Below are 18,655 nucleotides of genomic sequence, written 5' to 3' on the forward strand. Positions count from 1 at the left end.
TTTCTATTTCTTTTCTTTCGTTTCTTCTTCTTGTTTTCCGTACTCTTGCTCTTTTCCTTTGATTTTTATTTCTAGTGGCATGCGGTCTGATTCTACCATTTTATTGGTTTTTCAAATTTCAGGCATTTTTGCATTGATTTCTCTAATTCACTGGTCATGGGTGTCTCGTCTACGCGGCCCATGAGTTTATTTCGTAACAACATAATGGTCAAAAAAAGCTCAAATTTGGTAAACCAGTGTTATTTTTGACATAATTAACAACTTTTGATTTTCAAAATAATGATTTATGACGTTGAGAGCTGAAAATCTGGTGATGGACGACTCAAAAGAAGAACTATTCAAATCGACAAAGTGTTCATAACTATCTGAAATACAACGACAAAATATTGGAACCAATTTATTATCATTTTTATTGATTTCTTAAAAAAATTACATTAAAGCATAAATAAATTACAGTGTGCACACACATGGCTTAATTCAAACATAATTAATAAAATCCAGAGGCGAATCGTGATTAACATATTTTATTTACATAACCATGAATAAATTAACAACACATTTCCAAGAAAAAACACAGATCGTGAACTAACATCGCTGCACCACTTCGTCTAGTGTCCAGAGATTTGCTAGCCTTCCTCTTTCATCTGGATGAAAAATACATTCAAATTTAGTAGTCGCACCTTTCGATTTTTGCAGCGAATCTCTTCCTAACACTCGCATTAGGTAGGTGCGCAAAAACAAAATTACCACGGCAACATATAAACAAAATGGCCGATTTTGTGACGTTGAAGGGCCTGCCCCACCCTGTCACGTCCGAAGAACAAAAGCGGCCATTTTGCGCGAAGCGACTATCGAAGTGAAGGTGTGTCCACCTACCGGAAATCGTTGTTACCAAGAACGCGGCTTACGACTTAATCGAGAAGTGCGACTAGAAAAACGTGCGTTCGGTTTAACGAAAGATATGTGTTTGAACTTGGAGCGAAAATCTGGACACGAGACGGACCGAGGTCGCCACAAAAACTCCAATTTGACGTTGTGCGTTTCGAAACTAAACGATAAGGCGAGAAGTTCAGTAAACGATTTACAGTTTAAGTACGCTCCTAGTAAATAAGTACTTATAAATTTGAATGTCTAGAGTCTACCTAAACTATATATGAAGTACAGATAACATTGATTACTATTATTATTATTATTATTATTATTTTTTAATAACAATTTAATTTTAAATTCATTTGCTCACGTCATTCTGTACCAATGCTTGGGTAACACTTAGTACGGTAGTTAATACAAGTACAACAGAAAGTGAACAAGAAAATATGTACAGAACGCAATTCAGCTGTAATTTAACACATTCGCTCCTATCACAAACATGAATACGGTGCTTTGCACGCTCTCGAATGTCGCTTTCCGGCGCGGAGGCGGCGCCCTCTCGCGGAAATCAGTTAACAATGACAGTTTACCTATGGAGTTTGGATTGAGATGCGGTGGCGCTATCTACCGTCTGCTTGCTCGTGTCTGGATCCCTAATTTTCCGATACTCGAACTACTAGCAAAAAGGGTCAAAGATCAAATTGCGCTGCTCTATTATGATAAAAGTTCAACTAATTTATTAAACTAAAGTCTAACTAGACCGTCACTTATTGGTGATTCGACTCCTTTTCGAAATTTTTATGGCAGTTGTTAGAGCCCCACTCGCTGAACTTTTGCGTTTTGGGTTTTAGTCGACCATCAGTTCGAAATGGACCGAACCTCTTCGGTCGACGCGGTCGTGGATGATGTTGCGCGCCCATGCTTTGCATTCGATGTTGATGAGGACGCCACCTAGAGGGAAACAATGTTGTTAAGTTTTTGGAGGTTATATCAGAAAGCGGGGGTTCTGGCGCACTTACGTTGTGGACGTTCAAAATGCACTGCTACTAACGGGCTGACGTAGCCCTTGACATTGTGAAAAGGGAAATACTTTCCCTTGAAACCCCTCTGAGGATGGTAGTTGATGGGACCAATATTTTCAACATCTGTGGGATTCTCACCCATGCAATCCACCCAAATTATTTGATGCTAAAAAATACTACTTAATCCAAAAACCCTCATTTCTCTCACTTACCCTCTCCTGCAGCTCCTCCTTGGCGATGTGATCCCTTAAGTGCTTAGGCATTTCGCTGGGCGCCGTCGCGTTCGTGTAAAACTCAGGTTGCCAACCAAAAATCTAAACAACCCTCTACACCCCAAAACAAACAACCAAAATTCACCTTACTTTGTTCAGTTTGAGGAAAATGCACGGTCCTCCGCGCTCCTTGCCATCGAAACCGTATCGGTAATCTTTGGTGCAGGGCGCAAAATCGGGAGTAAGCTGAAATGCGCAGAACTTGTTTTCATCTGGTTGTTTATTTCTGTTGCAGTTCTGTACGGTTTCGAAGGAGTTTTGACTATGGTATTCTAAAGCAAAAGCCTGTCTAGTCGTGGTTGGTTGAAAAAGAATGCAAATTTACTTTCTAGGAAACTATCTAGTTCTTCGATCCAGTACTGAACGTCCTTAGGTTCTTTGGTGTTGTACCAGATTAAGGTACTTTTGGAGTCTGGAGGCATCGGTCTGAAGGCAAGGCCTAGAAAACAGTGTTTTTTCAGTGTTGTCGAAAAATCAATGTGGATGGCTGAACCAGGGTTGCCTCCGATCAGACTGTCAACTCCATGACGTTTAGGTTTGTTGTCATCTAGAGTTTGGCAACAGACGGCCAACATGACCCCAAATAAAGCGATCAGGGTAGCGTAGAAGATGGCGTAAAAAAAGAGGATTTTTCCTGTTAAAGTAGAACCAGACACAGTTTTTCCACTTTTTAAAGTGTTGCAACAAATTATGTTAATGAAAAATGAAGATTGTTAGTGAAAAAACAATTAAGGAATTATGATTGAAGTATACATTTGCGAACTTACTGAGTCTTGAAATATCCATTGTTTTATACTAAATATGACCAACTGGATTAAAGTCGGCAACTCAGTCTTATCGGTAAACAAACTGACCCACGATAACAAAAATGTGACAAGGTTTGACCTGTCCAAACTTACAATTTCTGCCAATCTTACATTTTCAAGAATTAAAATTAATTGCAGATTATACTGATCAATAAACATGTTTTCCTATTACCTTACTTATAATAATAATAATCCGTTTATTTTTTCGTTATACCTACAACAGCTACTAATTTATTAAACTAAAGTCTAACTAAACCGTCACTTATTCGTGATTTGACTCTTTTTCTAAATTTTTATAGCAATTAAAGCCCTACTCGCTGAATTATTGGCTTTTTGGTATTAGTCGATGAACAGCTCGATATGGACGGAAGCGTGGATGTTACGAGCCCAACAAAGCAAAGGCATTCAACGTTGATGATGACGCTACCTGAAGGGAAAGAAAATTGTTAAAATTTTTGGAATTATAAACAAAAAGTGAAGGTTTTGTATAACCAGTGTCCCACTTTGCTTCATATTTCTAGTTCTAAAATTTAAGCAAACTTCAGGCCTTTTCGTCCTTTTTTAGTCCTTTTCGCCCTTTTCGTCCATTTCGTTCTTTTCGTCCCTTTCGTTATTTTCGTATTTCGTCCTTTTTCATCCTTGTCGTCCTTTTCGTCTTCTTAATCCTTTTCGTCCTTTTTCGTCCTTAATCGTTTTTTTTTCGTCCTTTCCGTCCTTTTTTGTCCTTTTCGTTCTTTTCGTCCTTTTCGTCCTTTTTCGTCCTTTGTCATCCTTTCGGTCCTTTCTCGTCCTTTTCGTCCTCTTCGTCCTTTTTCGTCCTGTTTTGTCCTTTCCGTCCTTTTTCGTCCTTCAACGTCCTTTTTCGTCCTTTTCGTCCACTGTCGTCCTTTTTTGCCCTTTCCGTCCTTTTTCGTCCGTAATCGTTCTTTTTCGTCCTTTTCGTTGTTTTTTGTCCCTTTCGTCCTTTTCCGTCCTTTTTTATCCTTTTCGTTCTTTTCGTTCCTTTTCGTCTTTTTCGTCCTCTTTGTCCTTTTCGTCCTTTTTCGTCCTTAATCGTTCTTTTTCGTCCTTAATCGTTTTTTTCATTCTTGTCGTTCTTTTTTGTCCGTTTCTTCCTTTTTCGTCCTTATTCGTCCTTTTCGTCCATTTCGTAATTTTAGTCATTTTTCGTCATTTTTCGTCCTCTTTTCGTCCTTTTCGTACTTCTTGGTCCTTTTCGTCCTATTTGTCCTTTTTCGTCCTCTTTTCGTCCTTTTTCGTCCTTGATGGTCTTTTTCGTCCTTAATCGTTCTGTTTGGTCCTTTTCGTCCTTTTCGTCCTTTTTCGTCCTTTATCGTCCTTTCCGTCCTTTTCGTCTTTTTTCGTCCTTTATCGTCCTTTCTCGCCCTTTTCGTGCTTTTCGTCCTTTTCATCTTTATTCGTGCTTTTTTCGTCCTTTGCTACCTTTTTCGTCCTTTTTCGTCCTCTTCGTACTTTTTCGTCTTTTTCGTATTTTTCGTCCTTTTTCATCCTTCATCGTCCTTTTTCGTCCTTCTCGTCCTTTTTCGTGCTTTTACGTATTTTTCCTTCTTTTTCGTCCTTTTTCGTCCTTATCGTCCTTTTTCGTGCTTATTCGCACTTTTTCTTCTTTTTCGTCGTTTGTCATCCTTTATCGTCCTTTTTCGTCCTTTTCGTCCGTTTTCGTTATTTTTCGTCCTCTTCGTTCTTTTTCATCTTTTTCGTATTTTTCGTCCTTTTTCATCCTTTACCGTCCTTCTCGTCCGTTTTCGTCTTTTTTCGTCCTTCTCCGTCCTTTTCGTCCTCTTTCGTCCTTTTCGTCCTTTTTCTTCCTCCTTTTCGTCCTTGTTGTGCTTGTAGTCCTTTCAGTCCTTTTCGTCCTTTTCGCCTTTCTTGTATTTTTCGTCCTTTTCGCCCTCATTTGTCCTTTTCGTTCGTCTTTAATTGTTCAATTTTACAATTTTTGACAATTTTTATTTTGATTTTGCAATTTTTGTAATTTTCCTTATTTTAGTTTATCGATTTAAATTTTTCAAGTTCTCAGTTGTTTAATGTTTCGTTTTCCCAGATTCTAATTTTTAATTTAATTCAAAAATAGCAAATTTATTAAAACTGAAATCTTCTCGATTTTACAGTTTTTGAATTTTTCAATTTTTATATCTAAATTGTTCTTAACTAATTAATTATTAACTACCTTCACTGCGTTTATTTATATTGTTTTGACAGCATTTTTTTAATAAGTAGCACCCATTTTTGAGTTTTTAAAAATTCGTTGTTTTTCGATTTTGCAATTTCTGGATATTTAGCTTTTTGTTAAATTTTAAAATATTTCGAATTTGATTTTCCAAAGTTTCTATTTATCAAGTCATTAATTTTTAGACTTTTCGATTTAGAATTATTCAATTCTAAGTTTTTCGCTTTTACAGTCTTTCCGATCTGCAATTTTTCGTTTTTTTAAGTTTTCGGTTTTTCAATTTCACGTTTCTTTGATTTTTGAATTTGTAAATATTTTAATTTTCCTTTATTTGAATTAAACTAAACGATAATTCAAATTTTCATTTCTTCAATTTTTTGATTTGCAGTTTTTCTAGTTTTCAATTTTTAGTCTTTTCAAAATTTAGCTTTTAAATAATCAAGTTCTCATTTTTGCATTTTTTAAATTTTGGACAAAAAGAACAAGTTTATTAAAACTGAAATTTTGAAAATTTGGGACGCAGAATGTTTTTCGTGTTGCTCTTGTATTTTCGATGTGTTTTTTTGAAAAATGGAAACAGCCAAAAATAAAAAAATTGGAACGAAAAAATACATTATTGAAAAATCGAATATTCTAAAAATGATAACAGAAGGAACCAATCTGAAAGGTAAAGCAATGAAATAATGAAAGAACGAAAAATTCGAAAGTGCAAAATCTAAAAATTTAAAAATTTAAATTGGAAACTCAGAAAATTGCGGAAATGAAAAATTAAAAATCGAAAAACTGAAAATTCGAAAAATGGAAATAGCGAAATTTAAAATTTGAAATTTCAAAAAATTGCAACATGAGAAATTGAAGAACCGAAAAATTTTGAAATAGAAAAATTGTGGAATCTAGAAATTGCAAATTTCAAACATGAAGTACCGAAAAACTAAAAAATCGAAAAATTAAACTGAAAACTCAAAAATTGCAAATCAAAATATTGGAGAAAGGAAAAATTAAAAATCGAGGATCGAAAAATTCGAAACACTGAAAAAACGAAAAAAGGAAAAATCCGAACGTTGCTAACCGAAAAATGGATTTATGGAAAAATTCGAAGAGTTGCATTACGGACAGCCTATATATTAAACGACATCAATTTTGCAATAATTTTTCACATTTGTTTTTAAAATATTAGGGAAAAAAATCGAATTTCTTTTTTTCTAGTCTACTTCTGTATCTTTGAATTCCCTCTTCATCCTATATTCTTTTTTCTATTTCTTTTCTTTCGTTTCTTCTCTCTTGTTTTTCGTACTGTTGCTCTTTTCCTTTGATTTTTATTTCTAGCGGCATGTGGTCTGATTCTACCCTTTCCCCCACTTTGAAACTCTCTAAGAATAAATTTATTTGTCACGGAGAGAAAAGCCAAAAACTACATACAGCATTTTTATTGGTTTTCCAAATTTCTTCATTCAATCTTCTATATTTTCATTGGTTCTTCCATGCATTTTTGCATTGATTTCTCTAATTCACTGTTGACTGGTCATGGGCGGCTTGTCTACACGGCCCATGAGTTTATTTCGTAATAACGTAATGGTCAAAAATGCTCTAATTTGGTAAACCAGTCACCAGTGTTACTTTTGACATAATTAATAATTTTTGAATTTCAAAATAATGATTTCTGGCGTTGAGAGCTGAAAATCTGGTGATGGACGACTCAAAAGAAGAACTATTCAAATCGACAAAGTGTTCATAACTATCTGAAATACAACAACAAAATATTGGAACCAATTTATTATCATTTTTATTGATTTCTTAAAAAAATTACATTAAAGCATAAATAAATTACAGTGTGCACACACATGGCTTAATTCAAACATAATGAATAAAATCCAGAGGCGAATCGTGATTAACATATTTTATTTACATAACCATGAATAAATTAACAACACATTTCCAAGAAAAAACACAGATCGTGAACTAACATCGCTGCACCACTTCGTCTAGTGTCCAGAGATTTGCTAACTTTCCTCTTTCATCTCGATGAAAAATACATTCAAAATTTAGTAGTCGCGCCTTTCGATTTTTGCAGCGAATCTCTTCCTAACACTCGCATTAGGTAGGTGCGCAAAAACAAAATTACCACGGCAACATATAAACAAAATGGCCGATTTTGTGACGTTGAAGGGCCTGCCCCACCCTGTCACGTCCAAAGAACAAAAGCGGCCATTTTGCGCGAAGCGACTATCGAAGTGAAGGTGTGTCCACCTACCGGAAATCGTTGTTACCAAGAACGCGGCTTACGGCTTGATCGAAAAGTGCGGCTAGAAAAACGTGCGTTCGGTTTAATGAAAGATATGTTTTTGAACTTGGAGCGAAAATCTGGACACGAGACGGACCGAGGTCGCCACAAAAACTCCAATTTGACGTTGTGCGTTTCGAAACTAAACGATAAGGCGAGAAGTTCAGTAAACGACTTACAGTTTAAGTACGCTCCTAGTAAATAAGTACTTATAAATTTGAATGTCTAGAGTCTACCTAAACTATATATGAAGTACAGATAACATTGATTACTATTATTATTATTATTATTATTATTTTTTAATAACAATTTAATTTTAAATTCATTTGCTTACGTCATTCTGTAACAATGCTTAGGTAACACTTAGTACGGTAGTTAATACAAGTACAACAGAAAGTGAACAAGAAAATATGTACAGAACGCAATTCAGCTGTAATTTAACACATTCGCTCCTATCACAAACATGAATACGGTGCTTTGCACGCTCTCGAATGTCGTTTTCCGGCGCGGAGGCGGCGCCCTCTCGCGGAAATCAGTTAACAATGACAGTTTACCTATGGAGTTTGGAGTGAGATGCGGTGGCGCTATCTACCGTCTGCTTGCTCGTGTCTGGATCCCTAATTTTCCGATACTCGAACTACTAGCAAAAAGGGTCAAAGATCAAATTGCGCTGCTCTATTATGATAAAAGTTCAACTAATTTATTAAACTAAAGTCTAACTAGACCGTCACTTATTGGTGATTCGACTCCTTTTCGAAATTTTTATGGCAGTTGTTAGAGCCCCACTCGCTGAACTATTGCGTTTTGGGTTTTAGTCGACCATCAGTTCGAAATGGACCGAACCTCTTCGGTCGACGCGGTCGTGGATGATGTTGCGCGCCCATGCTTTGCATTCGATGTTGATGAGGACGCCACCTGGAGGGAAACAATGTTGTTAAATTTTTGGAGGTTATATCAGAAAGCGGGGGTTCTGGCGCACTTACGTTGTGGACGTTCAAAATGCACTGCTACTAACGGGCTGACGTAGCCCTTGACATTGTGAAAAGGGAAATACTTTCCCTTGAAACCCCTCTGAGGATGGTAGTTGATGGGACCAATGTTTTCAATATCTGCGGGATTCTCACCGGCGCAATCCACCCAAATAACGTGATGCTAAAAAAGATAACTTTATCCGAAAACCCCCACGTCTCCCACGTACCTTCCCCTGCTGCTCTTCTTTAGCGATGTGATCCCTCAAGTGCTTAGGCATGTCGTTGGGCGCAGTCGCGTTTGTGTAAAAATCAGGTTGCCAACCGAAAATCTAAACAACCATTACACCCCTAAACAAAAACAAAAACCACCCTTACTTTATTCAGTTTGAGGAAAATGCACGGTCCTCCACGCTCCTTCCCATCGAAACCGTAGCGCATATCTTTGATACAGGGAGCATAGTCGGCGGTGATCTTAAACTCGCAGAACTTGTTCTCGTCTGGTCGATCCTTTTTCTCGCAGTTGTCTACATTCTCAGAACCGGACTGTTTGTGGTACGCTGAAGCAAAAGCGCGTGGTTTCACAGTTCGCTGGAGATAAAAATCAAACTTACGTTCTAAGAACCTATCGAGTTCTTCGGTCCAGTAGTTAATATTTAAGGGTTCGCCGGTTTTGTACCAGATCAAGGTACTTTCGACGTTGGAGTCTGGAGGCATTGGTCTGAAGCCAAGGCCTAGAAAATAGTGTTGTAGAGGTGCAAAAGATGGAGATGATCAAACCTGGGTTGCTTCCAATCAGACCGTTGGCCCCTTGCCATTTGGGTTTATTGTCATCTAGAGTCTGGTAAAAGACGGCCAACATGGCAGCAAAGAAACCGATCAGGGCGGCGTAGAAAATGACGTAGAAAAGGAGGATTTTTCCTGTAAAATTAATTTTATTTTAGTGTAAGGGTCGTCTCTCCCTTAACCTTCGTTCCGGTTTATTGATTTTCGAGTAACCGCCGAAGTGGAAATTTCAGCTCCTAATGAATGCCTTAATTATCGGGAATCCTGGAATTTACTCATTGCTTTGATTGTTTGATGTTAATGACTACCAATTAAATCTATTACTTGTCAAGTGGCTATTGACCATGCTGACAAGCAATAGAATTGGATTATAAATCACGCGTGCTCGATGATTATTGGCACTCTTGTCAATGTAGCTCATTTAGTAGAGAGAAACGAATCTTAATTGTTTTATACCCTCTGCACAACTATTATCTTTCACATTACGTAATATTTTAACGTGGCCTTAGAACAAACGAGGAACGAAATCAGTGCGTAAATTGACAACTAACAGTACCTGTGCATATATAACTATTGCCCAGAGGGTTAAGCTTTAACAACATTTTATCTATTGATTGTCCGCTTGAGATATTAGTTGATAATAATGTGGAGTAAATTCTCTTCAATATGTACGAAATTAAATGCTGTTTAATGCATGTGGGTACTTAGAAACTACAAAAAATTTTGCAGTGTCATTTAGAAAAATTTTGAGAACACGTTACCAAAATTTTTGGGTGTGGTTGAACAGAAGTGTAAAAAACGCATAAAATATTCACAATAATGTGTTCAGTAGTTTTGCAGATTATCTATAATTACAATCACCAATAAACGTACAAAGGAAAATGGAATTCTACCATAAATGTGTGAGATTTCCTTTTATTTAGACGAATGAATAAATAAATTAATTTTCGCTAAGTTTATAATTCCAAAGTAATTATTAATATATTCGCCAAGAAGTTTGTTGCGTAATCTCTGAAAGAAATAATGCTAAAAGCTTTATTTTATCATAACTTGAGAATATGAAGAATAAAAAAATTAATACAACTAGCAAGATGTTACGTAACGTCATATTCCACCCCCTCCCTCTATAATTTCTAAAAAAAAAATATATATCACCAAACCCCGTTTTAACATTCACGCTTTAAAAATCCCAGCGATAAGCTTTCTTGTCATAAAACCGAACACTTCCTCCCGATATCGTCACTCCACTTCAACGACAAAAGGAAAGAGGAAACTTGATAAGTCGCCACCAGCGTAACGTATTTTTAGAAAAACAACAATATTTTCGTCCTCATTAACCAAGCGCTAAACACACTGTCATCGCAGGGTAAATTACCCGAATTGAGAAATATAAATAAAATCGACCCATCTTCTACCCAAGGAGCAAGTTCCAAAGAATTATTAAAGCCCATAAATCGACAGCGGGCGTCGTCCTTGCCGTGCCAAGCGTCGACTTGACGCCATGACAGTAAGTCCTTTCGAAAAAGGATCCACAAAGGATAACCCACCCTACACCACCCTACACACAAAGCAAAAATAGGAATCTCCGCCCGAACAAACCCAGAATCCTTGACCTGCTTATTCACACACAAATTAAAAAAAAATCATCGCCGCTCCTACAGGACATCTGTCCTTTCATCCCCCAAATTCATTGTAATAATGTTACAATAATAAGCATCTCAGCATCACGAAATCCTGCAAGCGAATTTCGCCGTCCCGATAACCCTATCGATTCCCTTACAAATGCCAAGGATAAAAGCGCCCAAGGACTCACCCCAGCTGGAGCCCGTTCGTCCCAGGAACTGGCTGGTTTCCGGGTTCCACAGGAACACCTTGAAGCTCTCCCATTTGCCCATTTTGGGCGGCCGGGTGTAAAACTGGTCGGCTTTTTTGTCCGCCATGGTGACACTGGCACTGCTCCCGGTGGAAGAAGGATAATTCGCGGCGATGGCCGGGATCGATCTGGAGAGTGGTTGCGCACCGAGGCGCACACGTTCGATCGCTCTGCGATGGGCTACGGCGCCGACATCTGGCGGGGACGGCGCTGGAGGGCGGCAGGACGGTCGAGGTTAGGGTCGTGACAGGCGGCGGTTTTGAAGGGAGGCTGCTGCGATGGATGCGCTTTCGAATTTATTCCGGTGGAAAAGGTTGAAGAGAGGGAGTCTGGGCGTAAGGACTTCCCCGATTTTCGAGTTTTTTACGGTACTTATTTAGTTATCTGTTGGCGATCTTATTGGACGTAAAATCTCGGAAACTACTGGGTTGATTGTTGTGAAATTTCACATGTAGATATATGGGATGGTGATTTTTAGTCAGCATTACTTTACCAAAATGTTGTTCTAAAAAACTTTAAACCAGTTTCTTGGTTTTACAATTTTGTAATGTTTCGATGCTAAATTATTAGATTTTTCATTTTTCAAGTTGTCGATTTTGTTTCGATTATTTTTTCAATTTTTCAACAAAAAAAAAATTATAAAGTTAGAAAAAATTGAAAACTAGAAGACTTTGCAATGTTTTCCTTGATTTTTTCATGTTGCTGTTATTTCCCGCTTTTTTTGTTTCTCTTTATAGCCTATTTTTTCTCTAATTTTTTTTGGTCGTCTTTTTCTTGTCGTCTTTTTGTCATTTTATTGTAGCGTTTTAGTTTTCTTTTTCAGGTTTTATTTGTAGTCTTTGTTCGTTTTCAGCCCTTCTTTATGGCCCATTTTGTTGCCTTTTTGACCGTGTTTTTAATCGCATTTTTATCCCTTTTTTCGTCATCTTTCTTTGTCGTCTTTTTTAAGGAGTGTTTCTGGAGTTCCCTCTAGCTTTTTGTTCTCCTTTTTTCACCTTTTGTTGTCGATCAAGTCGGATTAGGTCAGACCAGGTCAGGTCAGGTCAGGTCAGGCTTATTGCGTTTTTCTTTGTGGCTTATTTTTTGTCTTCTGGTTTTGTAGCTTTTTTACGTTTTTTGTTGCCTATTTTACGGCCTTCTGTACTTTTTTTATATTCTTGTGTTAGCTTTTTTCTGCTTTATTTGACAAATTTGTCGCTTTCAGTGTCTTTTTGTCTTCTTTTTTGAAGTTCTTTTTTATGTTCTGTTTTTATCGTGGTTTGTTCGATCACACTCTTTTCATGTTTTTTAGTTCCCGAACGTAAGTTAAGGAAGATATTCAGATTTTCGGAAAAAAATTCAAAACTGTATAACAATATTATACATTTTAACATTGAAACTGCAGAGCCAAGTGCATATTTTTATTTTAACATATTATATTATCGGGTTCTTATTAAAAATAAAATTGGCATATAATAAAATTTTACAGTTTTTTAAAAAGCTGAATTTGTTTTACAGTATTTCAGAGGACAGAAAAGTTCTGTTGAAATAACTTTTGACCAATTTTTTAATGGGGTTTTTTTGACTTTTGGTCCCCTTTTTTATCGTCTCTTTTTATAACCTTTCTATGTTTTTTGTGACTTTTTTTAGATTTTGTTTCCATTTTTTTTGAAGTCTTTTACGATCCTTTGTAGCTTTATCGACGCATTTTTTTAACCGTTATTTTAACTTTCTTTTTTTATTCTTTTAAAGACTTTTATTGCTTTCATTTCCTTTTTATCTACTTTTTAAATGCTTTTCTTTATATCCCTTTTATTACAATGCTTTTTCTTGCATTTTTTTGACGATTGTTTCCATTGGTTTTTTTAGTCCTCTTTTTTCATCGTTTTTGCGACCTTTTGTTTCGTTGTTACTTCTCACCTTCTTTTGTTTTTCTTTATCGTTTATTTTTTGTTCCATGTTTTTTCGTCTTTTTTGTTTTCTAATTTATTTTATCGCCTTTTTTGTCACGTTTTTCGTCGCGTTTTTTTGTCGTTTTTTGGATCTTCTTTTTACTTTTTTCTCATCATTTTGGCCCTTTTATTGTCGCTTTTTTTGTCACATTCCCTAGACCCTTCTGTTAGCTTTTTCGAAATTTTAGTTTTGGCATTTTTCAGTCTATTTGTTATTCAATTTTTTGGATTTTATAATTTCTCAATTTTTAGTTTTTCGATATCTCAATTTTACGATGTATCAGTTTTTCTCCTTTTCAGTTCAACGATTTTTAAATATTTCCATTTTTCAATTTTTGACTTTTATAAGTTCTCAATTTTTCGGTTTTTCAATTATTCGATGTTTTGATTTTCTCATTTTTTGACTTTCGAGTGATTCGATTTTCCAATTCTTCAATTCTTCAATTTTTCGGGTTTTCGTGTGTTTGATTTTTCAATTTTTCGATTTTTTTTAAAGTTTAAATTTTTCAATTTATTAAATTCTAAGTTTTTGGATGTTTCAGTTTTCGGATTTTTCAATACATATTTGGATTCTTCCATTTTTCGCGATTTTTGACTTCCGGATGTTTCGACTTTTTACTTTTTCGATTTTTCAATTCTTCGACTTTTAAATTTTACATTTTTCAATTTTTTGATATTTTAATCTTTCAATTTTTAAAATTCTAGATTTTCCGATTTCTCGATTTTTAATTTCAATTCTTCACTATTTCAATTTTTCAAGTTTTCGAATTTTTCAAATGTTTGGAATTCTTAATTTTTTTATTGTTCTACTGTGCGATTTTAGATTTTCGGTTTTACAATTTTTCATTTCTTTCAAAATTTGGATTTTTTAATTTTTTATTTTTAAAATTTTTCGATTTTTCAAGGTTTTGATTTCCCGCTTTATCGAGATTTGGATGTTTCGTTATTTTGATTGTTCATTTTCTCGATTTATTAGTTTTTCAATTTATATCTTTTCGATTTTTTTATTTTGGAATGTTTCGATTTCTGTATTTCTATTTTTCCGTTTTTTCGTTTTTTTTTTTGATTTTCCAATTTTTCATCTTTTAACTTTTCGTATTTTCGTTTTTGGTCGATTTCGGTTTCTCAATTGTTTGACTTTATGAATTCTCGATTTCTCGATCTTTCGATTTTTTGATTTCTCGGTTTTTCGATTTTTTACTTTTCGGATTTTCGGTTTTCCAGTGTTTCGATGTTTCGATTTTCATTTATCCGATTTTTTTAATTTTGGAGTTTCGATTTCTCGATTTTTCGTTTTTTGGGTTTTTCCGAAACAAATCCATTGGATTATTACGATTTCAACAATATTATTAATTTAAGACATTTTGCTAGTATAAAATACAATTAAAGAATTAATTCTTAGTTAAACGAAAAGATAGTTGCGTGTCAAAATCGAGTGAAATAGGTAACATAAGGTATGATATTATATTTGTAAATAAAACCATCTAAATATATACCAAAAATGTTCACTTATTCGTTATAAAATCCAACCAAACAACTATTTTCCGCTGAAATTATAATCCAAATCAGTCCCTTCTGAACGCTTAAAATAGAGTCGACATTTGCGTGAGCGCGTTATGGTCTGTAGATCAAACAAGTTTTCAGGCGACGTTTTGTGTTCTTTTTTGTCGACATTTTTTATTGTTCTTTACTGTATTTGTATTTTTTATCGCATTTTTTATCCAACTTTTTGTATTTTTATTTAACGGCATTCTTTGTCCCTTTTTTCGGCTTTTTGTGTCTGTTTTTTGTCGTCTTTTTTATATTCTTTCTAGATTTTTGAGGCATTTTTTGTCACCTTCTTCATGTCGGGTTTTTTATGATCTTTTGTAGCTTTTTGTTCTATTTTTCGTTTTTGTAGTTCTTTTTGTAGGTTTTTTAATCGTTTTTTTTGTAACTTTTCCTAGTTTTTTAAGCATTTTTTTAAAGGGTTGTTTTAATTTCTTTCATTGCGTATTTGTCCTTTTTTATTGCTTATTGCTTTTATTGCATTTTTGTTTTTCCTTCTTTATATCGTGTTTTGTTTTTAGCTGTCTTTTTTATCGTCTTTTTTATCACGTTTTTTATTTTCGTGGAGTTTTTTTGTGGTTTTTGTAGTTTTTTTGTCCTCCTTCTTTAGCTCTTTCTTCCTCGTCTTTTTGCCACCTTTTGTTTCGTTTTTTGTCACCTTCTTTTGGCGTTTTTTTGGCCTGTAATTTTAACGTATTTTTTATTCTGTCTCTATTCTCACCTTCTTTTGTTTGTCTTTATCGCTAATTTTTTTGTAACATGTTTTTTTCGTCTGTTTTGTTTTTTTTGTCGCCTTTTTTGCCATGTTTTTTGATCGTTTTTTTTTAACTTTTTTACTTTTGTCTCATCATTTTGGCTCTTTTATTGTTGCTTTTTTTTGTCACATTGTTTAGACCCTTGTGTTAGCTTTTTTCGCATTTATTAATTTTTGTCTTTTTATCGCCATTTTTTATATTCTTTTTTACAGTGTTTTTTATCGCATTTTTTATCTAATTTTTATTTAATGGAGTTCTTTGTCCACTTTTTTTCGACTTTTTGTGTCCGTTTTTTGTCGTCTTTTTTATATTATTTCTAGATTTTTGTGACATTTTTTTGTCACCTTCACGTCGGGTTTTTTTTATGATCTTTTGTAGATTTTTGTTCTGTTTTTATTTTTTTTGTAATTTTTGTTTGTAGGTTTTTTAATCGTTTTTTTATAACTTTTTATACGTTTGAACCATTTTTTAAAGGGTTGTTTTAATTTCTTTCATTGCCTATTATTTATCCCGTTTTTATTGTTTGTCTTATTATCGTGGTTTTTGTCGCATTTTTGTTGACGTTTGTTTTCATCTGCGTTTTTGATTCTCATTTTAGGGTTTTTATTTCCTTCTATATATCATTTTTCACCTTCTGTTTCATTTTTTTGTGGCCTTCTCTTACCGCATTTTTTTGGCCTCTAATTTTAACGTTTTTTTATTCTTGTATTCTTAATTTCTCACCTTCTTTTGTTTTTCTTTATTGCTTATTTTTTGTTCAATGTTTTTTCGTTTTTTTTACTTTATTGCTTTTTTTGCCATGTTTTTTGTCGTTTTTTTTTGACCTTTTTTTACTTTTTTCTCATCATTTTTTGACGTCATTTTGGCCAAGTCGCTTTTTTGTCACTTTCTTTAGACCCTTGTGTTAGCTTTGTCCGTATTCATTGCTTTTTGTCTTCTTTTTTATTATCGTTTTTTATATTCTTTTTTACAATGTTTTTTTTTTATCCCATTTTTTTGTGTTTTTATTTAATGGAGTTATTTGTCCCCTTTTTTTCGACTTTTTGTGTCCATTTTTTGTCGTATCTTTTATAAGCTATCTAGATTTTTGTGGCATTTTTTCTCACCTTCTTCATGTCGGGTTTTAATAATCTTTTGTAGCTTTTTGTCCCATTTTTCGTTTTTTGTCGTTTTTTTGTAGCTTTTTTAATTGTTTCTTATAACTTTTTTATACGTTTTTTGTCGCATTTTTGTTGTTGTTTGTTTTCATCTGCTTTTTTGGTCCCCTTGTTAGAGATTTTAATTCCATTTTTTTGTTTTTCGTTGCCTTTTGTGTCACTTTTTTTTCTCGGATTTTCTTATAAGGGAGTATTTTTTGTACTTTTTTATCCCAACTTTTTTTTTTGTTTCTTTTGCCGCATTTTTTTGCCTCTTATTTTATTTTTTTATTTCCTTGTGATGGCGCTTTTTTATTGTCGTCCTTTCTTTGCTCTGGTTTTTTGTTACCCTTTTTTTGTGCTTTTTTATCGTCTTTTTTTTAATCTTTTTATAGCGCTTTTTCGCTTTTTTATTGTCACCTTTTTTGCGACATATTTTAAGCTCGCGTTTTAGCTTTTTTTCGACTTTTAGTTGTAGCTATTTTCGCTTTCAATATCTACCTTCTTATCCAATTTTTTATCACTTTTTCTCTATTTACCGTTTTTGTCCCATTTTTTGTAGCGCTTTCACAACTTTTTCGTCGTCTTTTTTATGGTATTTACTGGTCGTTGTTTGTCCCGTTTTTTGGGCTTTTGGCTTCTTTTTATCACTTATTTTGTGCTGTTTGCCATTTTTATTGTTGTTTTTTTGTGAAGTGTTTTTGTGTTTTTTGGTAGCTTTTTTTGACCTCCTTTTCTTGCCTTTTTTTTTGTTTTGATTTTTAGTCGGCTTTTTTAACGCATTTTTTTAGACCCTAATCAGCTTTAGTTTGCTGCTTTTATTTGTAGCCTCTTTTCGCTTTCTTCACCTTTTTTGTGTTTTTTATTGTAAAATCCGATAAAAAAGTAACAACAACAACAAAATAGTGACCTCCAAAGATTGAAAAAAAAAAGAAGGAAACAGATTTTTCAAAGAGGATGACCGAAAAATGACGTTCTTCTCAGAAGAAGAAAGAATAAACAAAAATCTATCTTGAAACTGAAAGGCAAAAGAACTATTATATTATGATACTTTAATCAAACTATGGACAATTTTTTTGGATTTTTTTATTTCATCAGGTAAGATAGGTTTAACTTTTTTTTTATTGATGAGGCAAGTACTTGTTGAAACTCCGTCACAAATTTATAAATAAGTATTGACATACACTTTCAGTTCTAAACTTATTTAAATGAAGGACACTATCTACGTTTTTCGGTTCATATACCACCTGTACCAGTATCCTACACATAAATTATTTTAGGACTGAAATTGTATGTATTTCAGGCCTTAAGTATTTATAATTTTGTCTCCATATTTCTTAAAAGTGTATACTATTTTTTCCGATCAACACAAATTAAGTCAGTGTGCAAACACAGCCAAAAATAGCGCAACACATTTACTATTGATTGGACTTGTCTTGGCCTGTATTTCTGGTTGCATAACCCCAACTAAAACCACCACAAATCTATCAATCACAAAGGTCAATAAAACGCCAAAACAATGACTAAAATCTTTATTTAAACACTGAGTAATAACAAAATAAACAGATATAACTTATCCAAGTATATACATAATAATAATTATGTAAATTAAATTACGAACACAATAAAACTTACAGATGCCAAATCAATACCATCGTAACGCGATGTACCTATTGTAGAAATAAAAAGACTCTTTGGCAAGTCTGAATCATACAAAGTAATATCATTGCTCAAGTGCTGCCAACTACACAAAAAACTCACTTCGTCACTAAACGGAATGTCATTAAAAGCTCGAACGCAACATCTCCTAACAATGTAGAAAATTACAAATACTCCTAAATAAGGCACTTCTAATCAATCAGAAGCTCGAAATGTACCGAGCCCATCCGCTCCGCCCTGTTGTAATGGATATTTTTGGCCCAGGCTCGACACTCAATATTGATAACAATCCCAGCTACAAAGAAAAATAGTTACTTTCACTATTAAAGTTGGTACTATACGTACAAACTGGCCGGAGAAACCTGACGGCCACCAAGGGACTAAGATACCCTTCGGAGTTCCGGAACGGGAAGTAGTACCCCGGGAATCCCTGAACGGGAGGGTAAAACTGAACAGGCCCTAAGTATTCCACGTCGGCCGGGTTTTCACCTTCGCAAGACACCCAAATATTCCTCCTCTGGAACGAATTATAAAAACTGGTGCCCGACTAAATCGAA

General features: G+C 34.4%; 3 protein-coding genes across 5 annotated transcripts in view; all 3 read right to left on the minus strand.

The window, feature by feature from the left end:
• Positions 1 to 386: 386 nt before the first annotated feature.
• Positions 387 to 3,004, minus strand: LOC135131023 (sodium/potassium-transporting ATPase subunit beta-2-like). Of its 2 annotated transcripts, XM_064058534.1 has the most exons (7): positions 2,932 to 3,004; positions 2,658 to 2,798; positions 2,490 to 2,603; positions 2,255 to 2,436; positions 2,105 to 2,206; positions 1,890 to 2,058; positions 387 to 1,821 (listed from the first exon to the last, which is right to left on the minus strand). In XM_064058534.1, exons 1-7 carry the CDS (start codon positions 2,948 to 2,950, stop codon positions 1,718 to 1,720), a joined length of 831 nt encoding a protein of 276 aa, XP_063914604.1. In that variant the 5' UTR covers positions 2,951 to 3,004; the 3' UTR covers positions 387 to 1,717. The 2 variants fall into 2 exon arrangements, with proteins under 2 accessions (XP_063914604.1, XP_063914603.1); XM_064058533.1 differs by having other exon boundaries at positions 2,490 to 2,798.
• Positions 3,005 to 7,043: 4,039 nt separating this feature from the next.
• Positions 7,044 to 11,245, minus strand: LOC135130846 (sodium/potassium-transporting ATPase subunit beta-2-like). The gene is made up of 7 exons (XM_064058280.1): positions 11,010 to 11,245; positions 9,191 to 9,331; positions 9,025 to 9,144; positions 8,789 to 8,970; positions 8,641 to 8,742; positions 8,426 to 8,594; positions 7,044 to 8,357 (listed from the first exon to the last, which is right to left on the minus strand). Exons 1-7 carry the CDS (start codon positions 11,134 to 11,136, stop codon positions 8,254 to 8,256), a joined length of 945 nt encoding a protein of 314 aa, XP_063914350.1. The 5' UTR covers positions 11,137 to 11,245; the 3' UTR covers positions 7,044 to 8,253.
• A 6,712-nt stretch (positions 11,246 to 17,957) lies between these two features.
• Positions 17,958 to 18,655, minus strand: part of LOC135130845 (sodium/potassium-transporting ATPase subunit beta-2-like) — a 30,468-nt gene continuing 29,770 nt past the window's right edge. For both annotated transcript variants that reach the window (XM_064058278.1, XM_064058279.1), the window contains exons 4-5: positions 18,444 to 18,615; positions 17,958 to 18,393 (exon numbers count right to left, since the gene is read on the minus strand). In XM_064058278.1, the coding sequence (XP_063914348.1) occupies positions 18,290 to 18,393; positions 18,444 to 18,615 (276 nt within the window). In that variant the 3' untranslated portion in view covers positions 17,958 to 18,289. The remainder of the gene's footprint in view (positions 18,394 to 18,443; positions 18,616 to 18,655) is intronic.

The sequence above is a fragment of the Zophobas morio genome, unplaced genomic scaffold, assembly GCF_036711695.1.
Source record: "Zophobas morio isolate AGI-343-1 ecotype UQ-CSIRO unplaced genomic scaffold, CSIRO_AGI_Zmor_V1 ptg000018l, whole genome shotgun sequence".
NCBI lineage: Eukaryota > Metazoa > Arthropoda > Insecta > Coleoptera > Tenebrionidae > Zophobas > Zophobas morio.

Excerpts from the sequence above, each read along its gene's own strand:
- LOC135131023 (XM_064058533.1), bottom strand. Across the intron at positions 2,207-2,254 it reads TTTTCCTCAAACTGAACAAA|ATTTTTGGTTGGCAACCTGA; the intron begins GTAAGGTGAATT and ends AGGGTTGTTTAG. Across the intron at positions 2,059-2,104 it reads AGGAGGAGCTGCAGGAGAGG|CATCAAATAATTTGGGTGGA; the intron begins GTAAGTGAGAGA and ends AGTATTTTTTAG.
- LOC135130846 (XM_064058280.1), bottom strand. The coding sequence starts at position 11,136 with ATGGCGGACAAAAAAGCCGACCAGTTTTACACCCGGCCGCCCAAAATG. Across the intron at positions 9,332-11,009 it reads ACGAACGGGCTCCAGCTGGG|GAAAAATCCTCCTTTTCTAC; the intron begins GTGAGTCCTTGG and ends TTAATTTTACAG. Across the intron at positions 8,595-8,640 it reads AAGAAGAGCAGCAGGGGAAG|CATCACGTTATTTGGGTGGA; the intron begins GTACGTGGGAGA and ends TATCTTTTTTAG.